Genomic DNA, 17,225 nt, shown 5'->3' on the forward strand with positions numbered 1-17,225 from the left:
TTCTTTTAACGTGTTTTATAAGCTCATATCGTAGATTCTTATGCAAGGATTTTTCACTTCATTTGTAAGCCTATGTTAGTGCATCGTATGACCCTCGTTTCCTCTCGACTGTTTCAAAAAAATTTGGGCAACTTGCGAGAATTTTTTGGGCAAATATCTCACCGCCCCCCCTGGCAAAAAATTGCCCGTACGCCTATGAGTAGAAAGTAAAGCATGAAAGCTGACGGTCGCCTCTGAAACTGTAAAATCATAAGCCATCTTGCTAGCAATCCAACCAAAAATCAGATACTTAACTTGTAAATTGAGCATCCTTGTTAGTCGTTACTTCGACAGGCTAAGCGACCAAGAAACTTTTCTTCACTCGTAGACGCCATAAGCGTAAAGGCGATGTAACTGCGTCTTCATAACCTAAAAGCCCGCGAAAATGTTACCGGAAGTGATAGTTGGAAGGGAATTTCACCGGAAGCTGGTAAATACTTACGAAACAAGCTATATAAAACCATTTATTTTTGCAAAATAAATATCCTTTTTACTTCTACTGTCATCTTGTAAAGTAAAGGTGTTCGCACCCAACTAAATAAAGAGAAAATAAGGTCTACTCAGTATTGACTAAACATATATTGTTAAAATCAAAATGAAATCAAAATGACCCTGTCATTGTAAGCGCAATTGTAAATCTATTTTTGCTGTTTGTTATAATTGTTAGGCCGATTTTGTTGGCGTTAATTGTTTGCAGTTGGTCACTTAACTAATTAAATGATTTTTTCGAAATTATGATCTTAACTTAATACGAAATTTTGAGGTGGAAAACTTTTAGAACCTTTTGACGTAAGAAAGTTCACTTTAAAGAAATGTTAATGAGTTGTTGTAAATTTTGAGTGTGAATTTTTCGCTCCGATAAAAACCCTTGGGAAAAGCATGTTAGTAAGGCCTAATTCCCTGTTTTTGGTCTAAAGGTGAAATTTTAACTTAAAAAAAAAACTTTGAGAAAGAAAAACGTTTATGTTTTTATTAGGTTATTTATTCTAAAAAATGTCTTCGTTCTTAGACTACAGTTTAAAGTATAAATATCCGAACCACGGAAATTTAAACATGTGGCGTTTTAATCAGTGATTTTTACGAAGAGAAGGGATGGGATCATTTGTACGCGCGCGCTCCCTCCACGCGCGTTTGCAGCGAAAACATAGAGATTGAATGTCCCTCGTGTCTCCTTTTGTCCTTATTTTGTCCTTTTTGTCCTTATTTTAACCTTTTTGTCCTTCAGTAGCGTCTATATTAGACAATGATATTAACAAACCTCTGTCATTTGCGTCAATATTTCATACCATTAACATGGTTAGAAGAGTTTGCCGTGACCGTCCGGTTCCGGGATGTGGAGCAAAATATCTCGTGAAATTATCTAACCATCTTACTAATGTTCATCAGCTAGACCTCAATCAAAAAAGAAATTGGCTACAAGAAGCAAAACTACAACCTAAAGTTAAAGTAATCATCTATCAAAACACTGAGAACAGCCAAGAACTTAAAGCGTGTACCATACCTCCGTCTATTCAACAACAAGGCATTGACATCAACTTCCAGTTATCTACGCCAGGAAAATCAAAGGATGTATTGAAAAACAGAAGTAAAGGCATTCAAAAAACAGACAAGACTAGCAAGCGGTCTAAAATAACAACACCTTCACATCTACGGTGGCTTTCTCTGCAATGTTTTTGCATAAACATTTGCTGTTGGATGACAAGGACATACAGTCTGTTTTTGCAATCTTTGTTTGAAGACATGTAACGTCAACGGCTATTAGATAAATAAAACTGTATTAAAAGAGGAAATTGAGTGTCTTCTTCAGTTTATTTCCCTAAAAACTGTAATTATTTACTAAAAAGATATTCAATTAACGTTTAGGGGTTTCGCTTAACACAAAGGCCTTACTATTTCCATATGATCGCAGACGATCGCAAAGGATCGCAGACGATCGCAGAATTGTAGGTTCTGCGATCTGCGATCATATGGAAACACACTTTTGCGATCGTTTGCGATCGTCTGCGATCGATCGCAGACGATCGCAGAAAATAGAACCAAGTTCTATTCCCTGCGATCGTCTGCGATCGTGTGCGATCGTCTGCGATCGTTGCGATCATATGGAAACACAATTGCGATCGACTGCGATCAATTGCGATCGAAATTTATCGGTTCCCATAATATCGATAATCGATCCCATCATTCAACACTTCTGCGATCGTCTGCGATCTTTTGCGATCATATGGAAACAGTTCGCTCTTCGATCTTTGCGATCACACGGTTCAGGAAATTTCTGTGATTTTGCGATCGTCTACGATCATATGGAAACCATATTTTTTCCGCCCCGCCACACTCCCCCCCCCCCCCACCCACGGGTTTTTTGCACTCTCCCCATTTTTTGCTCGCGTTCGTAAACCAAGATGGCGGCCCGTCGGACTGAACGATCCATTTCTACGACTTCACGGAAAAATAGGGGACTGTGAACAGTCTACAAATGTGTTACCGTTACCGTCATTTTTCAGATCGATATAACTCTAGCGGTGGTCATTTTAGGTTTTAGCACCCTAAGCGTTTAGGTTAAGTCTGCGTCCGAGCCTTGTGGTTTATTCCGGTTTCTTTAGCATGAAGCGACAAGGAGTATTTCTACTCCCCCCTAGATGGGATGCTAGTCCATCGTAGGGTTACCCTCCAGCATAATTTCGCCGGTACCCATTTATCCGGGCCATTTATACACCTGGGTAAAGACAGGCACTATGAGAGTTAACTCGATCCGAAGTCCAGCGCGCTAACCATTAGGCCACCGCGCCTCCCATAGTGAATTAGTACACTAAGCGGTACTAATCCACAAATTTTATCCCCTGAAAGGTACGACGGCACCCCCGTCATTTTTATAGGGGATTCCCATTGGGGGTTAAATACTACCTGAGAGCAGGGTATATTATCCCCCTATAAAAGAATCATCTCAACTTAATTTTAAATCAGCTCGGTTTCTTACGTACATCTCTGCTATTTTCATTTTACGAGTTGAGCTGCGGTTGATGTCGCAGCGTCAATATTTTCCAAAAAATAAGGTCGCTACTTTCGGAACTTTACGGCAACATACTGAGATACTTAGTTCAGAATTCAATTTATTTTATTTTACATACAGTAAAAATTGCAGCGTTATATACATTTAAAATAGTTTTCTATTAAATAATTCGCGCTCACACCTTTTTGAAAAAGTTCTGTCCTCGGCCTGGTATCATGTTCAAAACTACAACACAAAATGCAGAAATGGTCCCTTAATATATTGAATAAAACCCTCAGTAACGTATAATCTATAAAAAAAACATATACTACAGGATTCCCTTTTTAAGTATGAAAGCCAAAGCAGGATTGAGCTCCTTCAATGTGCAGCCAGTTATTAGCTTTCAAGCACGCCACTTTATAGATCGATAGGTGTCGCCCGTTTAAGTCATTTGAGCGGTTTTCAATTAAGTGTCGCAAAACCAAATCCAAAGTAAACCACCCTTGCCAACTACAAGAGACTGACAATCCGTAGAACCAATCAAAACTCGAAGCAGATACGTGTAGCCGGCGCGAAGCGCGGGAAAACATGTGTGATTCACGACTGGTTTTGGTTTTACTTCTGATTAGACGACAAGTGGCGCGAGTTCTTTCTACTCTGGTCTTTCGTCTCCCAGTGTGGAAACACAATTCCTCCATTGTAAGCATTAGGTGTTGAACTAGAGATTTGAATTTGAGGAGAATCTCTTCAGAATGGAGCGTTTCTTGAGCGTTGTTGGTGCTACAGGGGCATCAGGAGTGTCTGAGTAGGACAGCATTACTTGCAAACGGCCCACAGGCATTCCATCTAAAAAGAAATTAAGCTTCAAAAGTAAATAGGTTTAACTGGCCTAGTGCACATGAAACGCATACTGTTTCTTTACCAGCGCATTATAAGCTACTGTACCAAATGACTACTTTTGACAAAAAAGAAATCTTATAACTGGGGATTGTTAAAATAAATGAAACACTGATCGGTTGGTTGAGTGAAAGAAAACTTTCATTACGAACCTTCCAGATCATCTGAAACTAAAGAGTCTAAAAATTGCCTACTGAGGAGATGAAAGGTGCGTTTTTCTGTGAGACTGATTCGCAAGTTTGTTTGAAGGTTATTGATTTGATTGCCGCGTACAGACAGAATTTTCGGTGCGTTTCCCTTGATCTTTTTCTATCTATCAGAAAACAGCTTCTTCTTTGCTGTTTGGCAGACTGCCAGCTATGCAAACTTATATCGGTGTATTGGGCGCACGGTTCTTGCTAGGTTCTACGCCGGATTAAACGACAAGATTTTATCTCAGTACAGAATGATCTAAGCTAGGACGTAAGGTCCAAGAATAGACAGAGCACTATAAATCCCGCCATATCAATATACAAACGGATGGTGAATATATCTATGGAATCCGCTAAACATGATACAAATCCATCAACAGAGATGGCCTGTTATTTGATATGTCTGTCTGCGAATTTCTCGTTATCGAGACGGCTTAACTCTAAGCCCTCCTCTTTCCATTGTCTTAAAAAGATTAATAAAAACAACTGGCTAACAGCAAGAAAACTCCAGACCCGGGACTCCAGACCACAACTCATACAAGTGATTGCTACGGTAGACACATTATGCTTATCCGTGATATGATGAGAAACGAGATTCTCCTTTCTAATGGCCATACATGTTGTTTGGGGTAGGTTCGGAGAATTTGGTATTACATAGCCTAGCAGTGCAGGTTTTTTTCGTGGGAGCGCGAGAGCTAGCGATCGAGAAGATTCGCCGCCATATTGGATAAGGGCGGAAGGAGGTGTACATTGAGCCTCACTCCTACTCCCTGGGACGCGTTTTCTCCTCTCACCAATCCTCTGCAGAGTACGAACTCCAAGATGGCGCGCGCCCGATCAAAATGCGTTCGCTCGCTAAATTAGTCCAGTCCCTGAACTCCCTCTTCCGCGCGCCTTTTGGGGCTGAACCCAGGCGTGCGAAGAGAGAGTCCAGGATAACTTGCATGCGCATGTGCCAGTTTTTCCCCCAAAATTGGGGAAAAACCTTATTTGGCAGTCCTTTTGAAAACGCGCGCGCACAGATGACGAGTTCAACTACGCGACCGTGTACTATAGCAGGATCACCGGAATAACTTTAAAAAGCCTAGCTTTGCAGTCAGTGTCTGCTAAAAGCTAACGGCCAAAACAAAAATCGCTATCCGTCAACTACAGTAAACACCCGCATATAAGAACACATGATTTCGGAGGTCAGGCTGATCGGGTTCTTATTTAATGGGTGCTTAGTGACAAATCAGCCTCAAAGTGTTCTTAAAATTTTCTTAAATTTTTATATTAGTAATACTGCCCAAAAATTCCCCTAGATGTAAAATTAGCATAAATTAATATATATTCTTTGATTTTAATTATCACAGTCAATACTGTATCATTGAGCCTATAGATGAGATGACTGGCTGTCCTTCATTATAGGTAATGATGAATAAAATCATTTGTTTTTTATGTAATTATGACACCTTTTCCATTTTATAAGAACATGCTGAATTTTTCAGGCTGATCTTGTTCTTATAAAAATGGGCTTTATTGGCCAAATTTCAGCCTGGTGTTCTTAATCCATGCCTTTGTTCTTATATGCGGGTGTTTACTGTATTCCTAGTATTTTGTAGCTGTTTATTAATTGGTTTTGGATGCAATTGAGCACAGTTTTTTCTTGCATTTATTCGCGCGCTCGGTCGTGTAGTTGAATTCGTCATTTGAGCGAGCCAGTTTTAGCCTAGCGCGCGCGTCCCAAGCTAGTGACGCCACACTCCTCGCTTCTGATAGGTTCGTTCTGAGCATGCGCATGCAAGTTATCCTGGACTCTCTCTTCGCACGCCTGGGTATCATTTTTACCATCTTTTTTAAAAAATGGGAAAAGTTGGTAGCTGTTAATTCATTAGAGAATAACCTTGTTATATCTAGTTGGTCTTCTTGCTTTTACTTAACAATTCATGTTGTTTTGTATTTAATTTCTATGTCTCTGTGTGAGTACTTCAAGTGTCTTGCAAAATAGGGCTTATTCGTATTCCCCGACGGCCCTGGGACGAGAGCCTTCTGAACATGAATGCGAGGCTCATGCGGGGTACTTTACTCAAAATTGCAAAGAAACATGGAAATTGCGAATGGATTGCCGAAAAACCTTAAAAATTATAAATGCTTTGAGGATCTAGAGCTAGACGATGATCTGCGGACTAGAGGGATACCAGTGTCAATCAGAAATAATTAGAAGATCTGGTAGAACTGACCCAGAAGGCTAACAAATTTACACTAAATCGTCAGGAACGGTTTCGAGTCAGCAATACTTGCGAAGTAAACTTCAACACCAGGTTATGTTTCCAGCTAATCTGTTATGTTTATTTTCAGTGTATATCCGACTTAAGCGAGGGATTAAACTTTCTTGAGGATATTTATATTGCTATTTAAGTAAGGGGTTCAGAAGAGGGAACTTGCTAAATTAAATTTGATCACGCACACATATCTCAGTAACAAACGTAAACAAAAGCTAGCGCTGTGATAACTTTTTTCACTGCAATCCATTAAGGTCATTGCCCTGAAATAGAACTGAACACAATTTTTTAACCAAACTTCGCCTACTGGTTTATTACGTTAAGGGAACTTAAATTTTGAAATAAAAAAGGGGGGTCACCAGATTCGTTTAGTAGCAGGAAGACCTTGTATATTCCATATAATTCCTTTAAAATTCCTCTGCGAGAACTAGCAAAGTACACGTTTTTAGTGATAATTTATTTTTCAAACACAAGAATTGATCTGTTTTCATTTTACAGAAAGAATTTGATCACTACACCCAAAATTTGAGAAAAAATTGATAGGTCACCAGACTCGTTTACGAGAAAGCGACAATTTACTTCTCTCGCGGGCTAAGCCACATAGAAAAAGCCGCCATTTTGTTTATGTGCGCGCGCTTGCGCGCGCTTATTACGCGTAAAATTATGCGCAGTAAGGATGCGCAATGCAATACAGGGCAATGACCTTAAATGAGCGTGAAACGATTAACAGCATCACCTGAGCCAAATGAAAATCTTGCCTTTTACTCAAACATTGTGTGTAGTTCGCTCCAAAACGAATTTGTAAATTGCTTTGTAATTTAGTGAGTTTGGTTTTTCGGCAACCCAGTCGCAATTTTCCATATGTTTCTTTGCAATTTCGAGCAAAGTACCCCGCATTAGCCTCGCATTCATGTTTAGAAGGCTCTCGTCCCAGGGCCGTCGGGGAATACGAATAAGGCCTATTGTTATATCTACTGTAGATGGTCTTCTATAGCTTAATTTATTTTTATACACTTCCAAGAAGTTTTTAATTTATTTTTCTATTTTGTATTTTTATTTCGTGGCACACCTGCAAACTAGCTTTTCAGCTAAGCGTGCTGACCACGTTAAATAAAGATTGATTGATTGATTGATTGATTGATTGATTGATTGATTGATTGATTGATTGATTGAAGTAGCGTATTGTAAATAGTAAGTAATTTACTGTAAGTATTGTAACGAGTGTGTTTTAAGCCCGGGGGGGTACTCCCATATATGGGCTATATAGGTATGTGCCGCCCGATAGGGTATGGTTTTTGAGGTTCTCAGTCCTTAAATAGGGTATCTTTTTTGCTCCTTTTGGCAATGTGTTCCCGGTGTGATCCTTAGATAGGGTACCTTAATTCTATCAGCTAAAAACACGCCCAGCTAAACGTAAAAAGGCATCCGTTCAAGTGTTAGTAAAGCGATTTTGATTTTATAAAGATTTGTAAAAATTAAAAAAAATTAAACAGTTATCTAGGCGTTTTTGCAGCGACTTAAACATCAAGTTAGTTTTTTCCTCTTTTAAAATAAAGAATTTTTTCAGTTTTAAAGATCCCATTCCTGATGCTATTAGATCCTCTGTTGTTTATCAATTTACTTGTGCGGGATGTAACTCCCGTTATATTGGCGAGACTTCCCGTCATTTTTCAACAAGGATCAAAGAGCATACTTTAACTGACAAAAATTCACATGTTTTTAAACACCTTAACAGTTCATCTAATTGCAAAAATTTATACACATCTGATTGCTTTAAAATTTTGGATTCTGCTCAAACCGTTTATTTTCTTAAATTAAAAGAGGCCTTTTACATTAATAGTTTAAAACCAGATTTAAACACTCAAGTGCAGCATGTCAACACCTTTTTATTTTAATCTTTTGTTCTATTAGTAACGGTCTAAAGCTCACACTGTGAGTAATTACTGTTCTAGACAGTACCAGACAGTACCTGCCACTTTGTAACGGCTTTACCGTTATCTTTTGTTATTGTAATTTTACTTTGTATACATTTCTATTTTTGTATTTGTAGCTTGGGTATATATATAGCCCTAGATTTTAAATTCTCAATAAACTGAAGATGGCATAAGTCATGCCGAAACATGTCTTTAAAAAGTTGCTTCGTGTTTTTAAAATTAGTAATTTTACTAGTGCTAACAAGGAAATATAAAGATTTGTGTTTTGCTGTGCGCGGTTAGCCGTTATTTGCGTCGTCATGGAACGTTTCTTCTTCCCTTGAATAGGGTATCATTTTTCAGTTTTGGGCCTTAAAAAGGGTATCAATTTTCGCTTTCTTTATCCTTAAATAGGGTCAGGGTTTAAGAACCTGGGCGGCACACCCCTATCCGAAATTTATGGGAGTACCCCCCCCCCCCGGGGGTTTTAAGTAAGCTATTGTAAGGACTGATGTGTATTTTAAGTTACGTTATTGTCATTAATGTATTTTAAATACTGCAAACGTGTTGTTGCAAAAAAGTAACGAGAAATTATATAATGATCAGTCTTGAAATAAAAGGATTAAAGATTTCTTTGTTTCATGCCTATCAAACTGTTAACTACACCACATCCGTTTAAAAGCTTATAACGGCAACCTGGATAAACAAAGTTAAACCGATTAGCACCGGCAGTCATCGGCTTATCTGCAGTAATACTATTAGCGACATTTCATTTCCTTTATCAGTAATGTATTTATGCAAATGCTTTGCTCTCAACAAAACAAGTCGTAATATAAACACTAAACACGCGCGACACGTGTGAGATTAACTCACTTTTACACGTGTGAGACACGTGTGAGATTAATGCACTGTTTGTGGTGACCTCGACAGACCTCGCTCCAAATGGCTAAATATTTTTGTCCTCATTATGAGCAAGGCTTTATTTTTCACCGAACACTGAAACCACAGTTAGCAATATTCTACTCACCGTGTTCAAGATTGAGCCATTTCGTGTTAGAATGCTTGCCTGAAATAGAGAGCATAAGTTAATACCGTGTGCATGTGAACGACACAAGAACAAGGCACGATGTTTAGTCATTCGCGAGGAATTCGTGATTGCGTGTTTTCCGTCTCCAATGGAAGTCTAGGCATAAATGTGGAATTATCTTTAACTGTCAACGGTTCTTAGAAATTGGCAAGCACTCAAGATTATTCCTTCTGTAGTGATAAGAACAACATATTTCAATAAGTACAACCATGCGTTTAGACTCTTTGGTGCAGCTTTTCGTCTAGTCTGTAGATAAAATACTTCGTTCTATTATGAAACGTGTAAAAATATAACGTGATATGGGATGGCGTTTTATTCTAAATTGAGGTAAACAGAAAGTAATTGAGCCCCCTGGGTGACCTATAAAAATATAAGTGACGGAGGTGATCGTTGTACCTTTTCGTGGCCTGGTGCCCGCTGCTTGGTGCGTTTTAGCGTATACAGAGGAAATCCGCCAGGACTTCGAGTAGTTATTGGAAAAAATTATGTACCAAAACTATTTACACCTGATTGCAAGCTTTTGTGTTACTGCTTCAAATATCTTATCGAAAGAAATCTTTTCTAACAACACCAAACATCGAAAACAAATTTCGAAGTTCCACTGAATTCCCATGAAACGCTTAAAAGATGTGAGCTTTTCCCCATACTTTAAATATCATTTTCTCAGACTCTGATAAGAAATTGTTGTACCAGAATTATTTCCACCTTATTGCAAACTTTTTTGTTACTGCTTCAAATATCTTATCAAAAGAAATCTTTTCTAACAACACCAAACATCGAAAACAAATTTCGAAGCTCCGCTGAATTCCACTGAGTCGCTTAAGACGAATTTACAAAATGGCTACACGTGAGATTTTGCCTATACCTTGTGAACTTTGTCTCAGACTCTGATAAGAAATTGTTGTTGGTCTTATCATGGATAATTACTTACATCTTTACCTCAGTTTATTACGGGTAGGAAATAACGCAATAGGATTTAAATTATTCTGGTCACGCTTGATTTTTGTCCAACTTTAATAAATATTACTCGACTTCCTAGAGGATTCCGTCTACAACAGAAACGACGTATACAGAAAGAATTGGTACCTGTTAGAGGTGAAGATTATTCGAGCCACGCCCCATAAAAGCGTCTGGTACCTTTCAGGCTCGTTTTTAAATGTGACGATTCCCGGTTACTTCCTCCCCTAGCACCCTCGCCCGAACAAACCCCGCGAGATTGAACCCTTTCAGCTTCACTTTAAACCCATTGTTTTTACGGGTCTCCATATATGGCATACAAAATTGATTGGAATAATTTTTTTATTAAGTATCGAAAAACTCTTACCTTCCCCACTACTGCCAGTGCTCGACCTTGTTCTCTTGGTAAACACCTCTGTCGAAAACGACTTATGTGAGCGCAGTATAACAGAACTGATTTACAAAAATCACTCAAACAAATCATTGGGAGTTACTTGATGTTCCAGAACCCTTCTTGGATTAGCTTTTGTGTTTTGGTGTAGCTGTTCTTTATCCACTTTATCGACTTTTAAGACTTTTAAATGTTCTTTAAATATTATACTTCCAAGAATATCATGTTCGAATCTTGTCCAGTCCGTGAACTCTCTCTTCCACCCGCCCATTATAGGGGCCAGTTGAACCCAGGTGCGCAAAGAGAGAGTCCAGGATGACTTGCATGCGCATGCTCAGAACGAACCAATCAGAAGCGAGGAGTGTGGCGTCACTTGCTTGGGATGCGCGCGCTAGGCTAAAACTGGCTCGCTCAAATGACGAATTCAACTTCGCGACCGAGCGCGCGAATAAATGCAAGAAAAAAACTGTGCTCAATTGCATACAAAGCCAATTCAATAAACAGCTACAAAATACTAGGAATAGTTGACGGATAGTGATTTTTGTTTTGGCCGTTAGCTTTTAGCAGACACTGACTGCAAAGCTAGGCTTTTTAAAGTTATTCCGGTGATCCTGCTTTAGTACACGGTCGTGTAGTTGAACTCGTCATCTGTGCGCGCGCGTCTTCGAAAGGGCTGCCAAATATGGTTTTTCCCCCAATTTTGGTAGCAAAAACTGGCGCATGCGCATGCAAGTTATCCTGGACTCTCTCTTCGCGCGCTTGGGTTCAGCCCCTATAAAAGGCGCGCGGAAGAGAGATTTCAGGGACTGGACTAGTTCAAATCATGACCAGAGTAAACCAGAGTTTGCCTTTACAAAGAATGTTCGTTTCGGGTAATCTTCGGAAATGTTAGTGTAATTTTTGGAATTCCTCTGAAGTCTTCGGACATTGCATACGTCAAAGATTTTCAAATTAACCTCCCTATCAAAGTTGTGTCTACCTTTGAAGAATTCCTGGATAGAAATCCTAGCCTTGCCTTCTTCTTTTTTCTTGGCGTCTCTTAGCTCAAACACAAGCCCCGCTTCGTTAGAAATGGCGGTGCCTCCGGCAGTCTTTAGCAAAAACAAAAAGTTAGCTCACGAAAAACTTTACAGGTGAAATAAAGACAAACTATTTACACATGTCCACAATAAAACAAAAAAAGTACACGAAAACGTGACAAAAAATATGTTGTTATTCGTATCTTGTGTGAGCAAACTGAACTCTCAGTAAATCACCAGGTTTTTTTAAGTAACAGGGTAACAATCTCATCGAGAGGCAAAACATACTCGGTACAGGAGTCCGACAAAATCAAAGGAAATCAGAAACACGCCAGGCACCCCAAGGGATATCTTAAAATGAAAATGATGAGGAATGAATGTCTTACTTGAAAGACGTAATTCCATTTTGCCATTCCACTCTCCGGGGCGAGCTGGGGAGTTGTGCACATTGTGATATACTCATATTTGACGCTGCTTTTACGGCCATGCCGAGGACTGAGAACGAAATTCATAATGGTTAGTTGGAATATAAAGAAAAAAACACTTTATTAATTGGAATTTGAAAAGGTTGGTGTTTGAGAAGGGCGGAGAACAGAAGTACGACTGTACATAGAGAAAATCGAAACAAGGCGAGAAACAACAACAAACACAACCCAAATGTGATTCTCGGCTGTAATCTAACCCAGGTTACATCGGAAGGAGATGGACAGTCATTCTAGAGTCTGAATGGTGTTTAATTAATGGCTAAGAAGTGGTCAGGGGTGTATGGGGTGTCTGTGAGTGGTAGCACCTTTGCAGGGAGGCGGTCGCACCCTCAGGGTGGCTAAATTGCACTGGTCCACACGCAGCATCCAGCTCTGATGTATAGCTCCTCGAAGTACATGCTCTGCAACGGCCACACCCCGGGCAACGGTGTCGACCCACCGGCTGAACTACGTCAGGGTAGCTGGCTCACAACCAGGCTGGCGAGGCGAAAAGGGCAGGTGGGGCTCAATAGCTGTGGAAGGCGGCCCATCTAGGAGATGGAAAACTCCAAACTAAAACCCAGGTGGAAGCACCTGTCAGCCCAGAAGGCAGCTGCCAAGGGGAAGGAAAACCCCTATAACAAACCAACCCCTCCTTTTGGAGTTGGTCGCAGGGCTAATCACCCTGCACCATAAAAACTTACTGATTACGGAAACCAGAGATTCGTTGACGACAGTCTACACTGGATCAAGCACGACGACTTGCCTAACTCGGGTGGACAACTTCATCACCTGGGACGAGGGCAGAATGACGTACACGGGCGAAATCTGCAAAGAAGCTCGTGTGCTGAAAGGGTCGTTGGTTAATCCAAAAATTGTACGTAAGATCGGATGTTGGAATGTGCGGACAATGTATAGCGTTGGCAAAACAGCCCAAGTAACATCTGAGATGCAACGCTACAGGCTCAGTATACTGGGAATCAGTGAATGCAGGTGGTCTGGGTTCGGCAGGCTGAGAACTCAGACTGGAGAGACCAATTCCTCTACTCAGGTAGGGAGGATGACATTCACCAAAGTTTAGTAGCAATTGTGATGGACAGATATGCCAGCAGGTGCCTAGAGAGCTGGTCACCAGTCAGCGACCGGATCATTGTGGCCAGGTTTTACTCCAAGTACATTAAGACATCCATTGTACAGGTGTATGCACCAACTAATGAAGTAGAAGACGAGGCAAAAGATACTTTCTATGATCAGCTGCAGAAAACACTGGATGCGGTTCCTAGCCATGACATGCTGTTGGTAATGGGAGACTGGAACGCCCAGGTGGGAGAGATGCAGGAGGGTGAGAGCGGCATTGTTAGGAAACACGGTTTAAATTGCGAGAGAAATGACAATGGTGAGCGCTTTGTGACCTTTTGCGCATCCAACAATCTCGCTATAACATCAACCATGTTTCCCCACAAGGATGTACACAAGTACACAAGAAGCGAGAGGGAACTATCAGATATGAAGAGAGCAAGCTAAGAGCACCTGAGGTAAGACAACAGTTCCAGCTTGAACTGAGGAATAGATTCAGCATTCTCCAGACGTCTGATCAGAATGACTGGGGCACAGATGGCTACAAGAACAGCGAGCCATCTGACCCAGCCAGCAGCATAGAGCAGAGGTGGCAAAAGATCAAGACCGCCTACACAGAAACAGCAATGAATGCGCAAAAAGAAGAAGTGTCAGAGCTGAATCAGTACAGAAAGTTGGAGAAAGATCGAGGAGAGGAGGAAGTTAAAGAGAAGGATAGATGATGCAAGATCTGAGAGGCTGAAGGACAAAGCCCGAAATGAGTACTTGGAGAAGGATGAGGAGGCAAAGAGGAGCCTCAGGAAGGATAAGAGAGACTGGGTAAACAACATTGCGCAAGAAGCTGAAGATGCCGCACGACTGGGGCAGATGAAAGGAGTATACGATGCAACTAGGAGGCTCTGTAACGAAGGGCCAAAGAAGGTAGCAATGGTAAAGAGCGAGGATGGAAGGTTACTGACCAAAGAAGATGAGGTCAAAGACAGATGGCGAGAGCATTTTGTGGAGGTGCTGAACAGGCCAGCTCCTGAAGTAACTGCTGAGATGGAAGAGGCGAACGAGATGAATGACAGTATTAACACAGGAGCAATAACAAGAGATGAGATAAGGAGTGCCCTGGAGGACATGAAAAGTGGAAAGGCACCAGGTATAGATAACATTACGGCTGACCTTCTGAGGGCTGACACTGATACTGCAATAAGTGTCCTGCATGATCTATTTAACACTATATGGGAAGAGGAAAGTGTTCCAGAGGACTTGGTGCATTGTCAAACTCCCCAAGAAAGGGGACCTAACGACCTGCGGAAACTGGAGAGGTATCACCCTCATGTCCACTATAGCCAAGGTGATGGGTAGAATTCTGATCAAGAGGATTGCTGCGGGGACGGATGCAGTATTGAGAAAGAAACAAGCTGGATTTAGAAAGGGAAGGAGCACAACAGAACAGATCTTTGTGCTCAGGAACATTGTCGAGCAGGCAGTTGAATGGAACTCCAGCCTTTACCTGTGCTTTGTCGACTACGAGAAGGCTTTTGATAGCATACATAGAAGCACTCTCTGGAAGGTCATGAAGTGCTACGGAATACCACCTAAGATCGTGAGAATGGTGCAAGTGATGTACACTAACTCCACAAGTGCAGTGGTTGACAGTGGTGAAGGACAGATTGATTTGAGGTGAAGTCGGGTGTCAAGCAGAGATGTAACATGTCTGGGTTTTTGTTTCTCTTTAGTGATAAATTGGGTGATGAGGAGAACAGTTGTTCGTGCAGGGACAGGCATTAGGCGGAAGATGACAACTATGCTAGAGGACTTAGACTTCGCAGACGACCTGGCTCTCATCTCAAGCACATTCGCACAGATTCAGAAGAAGATCGACCACCTGAATAAGAACGGGAAGGGAACGGGCTTGAAAATCAGCACCACGAAAACCAAACTCATGAGGATAAATGCAAACAACAACAATGCAATAAGTGGATGGACAGCAAGTAGAGGACGTGGACAGCTTTAACTACCTAGGAGCAAGAGTAACCAGGCATGGAGGAGCTGAGGAGGACATCAAGAGCCGCCTAGGGAAAGCTAGAGGAGCTTTCAACAAGTCGGTTAAGATCTGGAGGAGTGGGCAGTTGAGCAAAAACACCAAGATAAGAATCTTCAAGTCCAATGTCATAGCAGTGCTTCTTCACGGGTGTGAAACCTGGAGAATTACCAAGAGGGACGAGGCAAAACTAGACACATTTCTACACAAATGTCTACGGAGGATACTGAGAATATATTGGCCAATGAGGGTGTCAAATGAGGAGGTCAGAAGACAGGCAAGGACTTGCGCCATCAGTGAACAGATAAGGAGGCGAAGGTGGCGATGGATTGGCCACGTATTGCGCATGGGCCACCAGCAAAACCCGCGCATCGCGCTAACATGGGCACCGGAGGGAAGGAGGAGCAGAGGGCGTCCGAAGGAAACATGGAGGAGAACAGTAGAGAGTGAGAGGCAGAAGATGGGTTTTGCCACCTGGGCAGAGGCGGTCAATTTTGCGGAAGACAGGGTAGAGTGGAGGAAACTGATCAAAGGCCCTATTCTCCCTGAGGAGACATAAAGGATTCAAGAAGAAGAAGTGGTCAAACTTTAAGCTGAAAAATGACGCGTTTTTTAATTAATAGCTGAGATCTGCAAAATATACTGATAGCTGTGGAATGGGCTAACATTTTAACTGATAGCTGAGAAATAGCTGACAATTTAACAGACAACTGAAATTCCGTACCCCCTCTACTGCATCATCCCTGCAGACCAAGGCAACAATAACCACTACATTCCCAAGCTAACTGATTTACAAACGATTTGTTTAACGTTAGTTTTAAAAATTTAGTACCATCAAGACAATATACTCATGGTGTATGGCCATGTTAACAATTTTTTTCCAATGCCTTTCTCTTTGACAGCACATGGAAAGGGGAAATTAGACAACATTAGCGTTATATAAATCTAATCGCATTCTATACCTACATTTCAACTCTGGCTCTAATTTGAAACGTCCCCCAGCCTACAGAAAGTACGGCAAAAAAAAGTTTCAAATGAAAACAATCACAAATAAACAATATTACTAAAGTTAGCAGTACAATTGTAGTTCGACCGTCATCAACCGATAAATGATGATACGCCATGATCTTTATATGAAAAAGGTTCCGCTTATGAAAACGCCAGAACAGTCAGTCAAGTATCAGGGTGCCGCGCCGGAGATCTATAGGTCTGGGCTCCAGCCCCAGCCTTTCTACAAGCAATGCATACCGGCGAATTCTTTAGGAAACCCGACATCTATTGAGAAGAAATCGGTGTTACCTGTAATGTCCGTTGCCTGAATTATTTCTCCTGACAAACTATAAAACAGTGGCGGAATCTGACTTTCTATGTATTCTGTGAAAGAATAATAAAATCAACGACCAGTGAGATTTCTGATATGGCAGGATTGCAATAATTACAACCGGCCTGCACAGAAGTTTATCAATTTATTTTTTTGCGTTAACTCTCAGTTTATTTACTGGAGAGATTAAGTGGCAAGTAAGACAATATTTCTTACCGTCCATCTTCTGCAGTGTAAGATCAAACACGTCTTTGACCCCGGCGTCAGCCTGTTCACCCGTGTCACTGATTCCAGAGTCATTCCCGCTTTCTCCTGGCTGTGACTCCGCTGCTTTGTCAGTGTCGTCCTACGTAATAACAAACCGCAACAGTAAATGTCACTAAAATTATCATTGAGGTAAACTTACAAACTTAACAAAATAAAAGTCTCAAAGAGGCTTGGGATAGGTCATTGTGAATTGCAAAGCAGATTTTATTTATTTTAAAGGAGCTCTGGCAGTACTTTCTGCACTTTTTTTGATAATTTTGTAACCACTTACGCAGAAACGTGATTGGTGGCGAGTTTTACACCTACGATGTGCGTGAATGATA

General features: G+C 41.0%; 1 protein-coding gene across 2 annotated transcripts in view; it reads right to left on the reverse strand.

The window, feature by feature from the left end:
• Window positions 1-3,128: 3,128 nt before the first annotated feature.
• Window positions 3,129-17,225, reverse strand: part of LOC144630322 (uncharacterized) — a 66,449-nt gene continuing 52,352 nt past the window's right edge. For both annotated transcript variants that reach the window (XM_078488670.1, XM_078488669.1), the window contains 8 exons: window positions 16,852-16,981; window positions 16,614-16,688; window positions 16,281-16,317; window positions 12,128-12,236; window positions 11,702-11,813; window positions 10,699-10,746; window positions 9,315-9,353; window positions 3,129-3,871 (listed from right to left, as the gene is read on the reverse strand). In XM_078488670.1, the coding sequence (XP_078344796.1) occupies window positions 3,744-3,871; window positions 9,315-9,353; window positions 10,699-10,746; window positions 11,702-11,813; window positions 12,128-12,236; window positions 16,281-16,317; window positions 16,614-16,688; window positions 16,852-16,981 (678 nt within the window). In that variant the 3' untranslated portion in view covers window positions 3,129-3,743. The remainder of the gene's footprint in view (window positions 3,872-9,314; window positions 9,354-10,698; window positions 10,747-11,701; window positions 11,814-12,127; window positions 12,237-16,280; window positions 16,318-16,613; window positions 16,689-16,851; window positions 16,982-17,225) is intronic.

This window comes from Oculina patagonica, chromosome 11 (genome assembly GCF_052425735.1).
Source record: "Oculina patagonica isolate OP01 chromosome 11, crgOcupat, whole genome shotgun sequence".
Classification (NCBI taxonomy): domain Eukaryota; kingdom Metazoa; phylum Cnidaria; class Anthozoa; order Scleractinia; family Oculinidae; genus Oculina; species Oculina patagonica.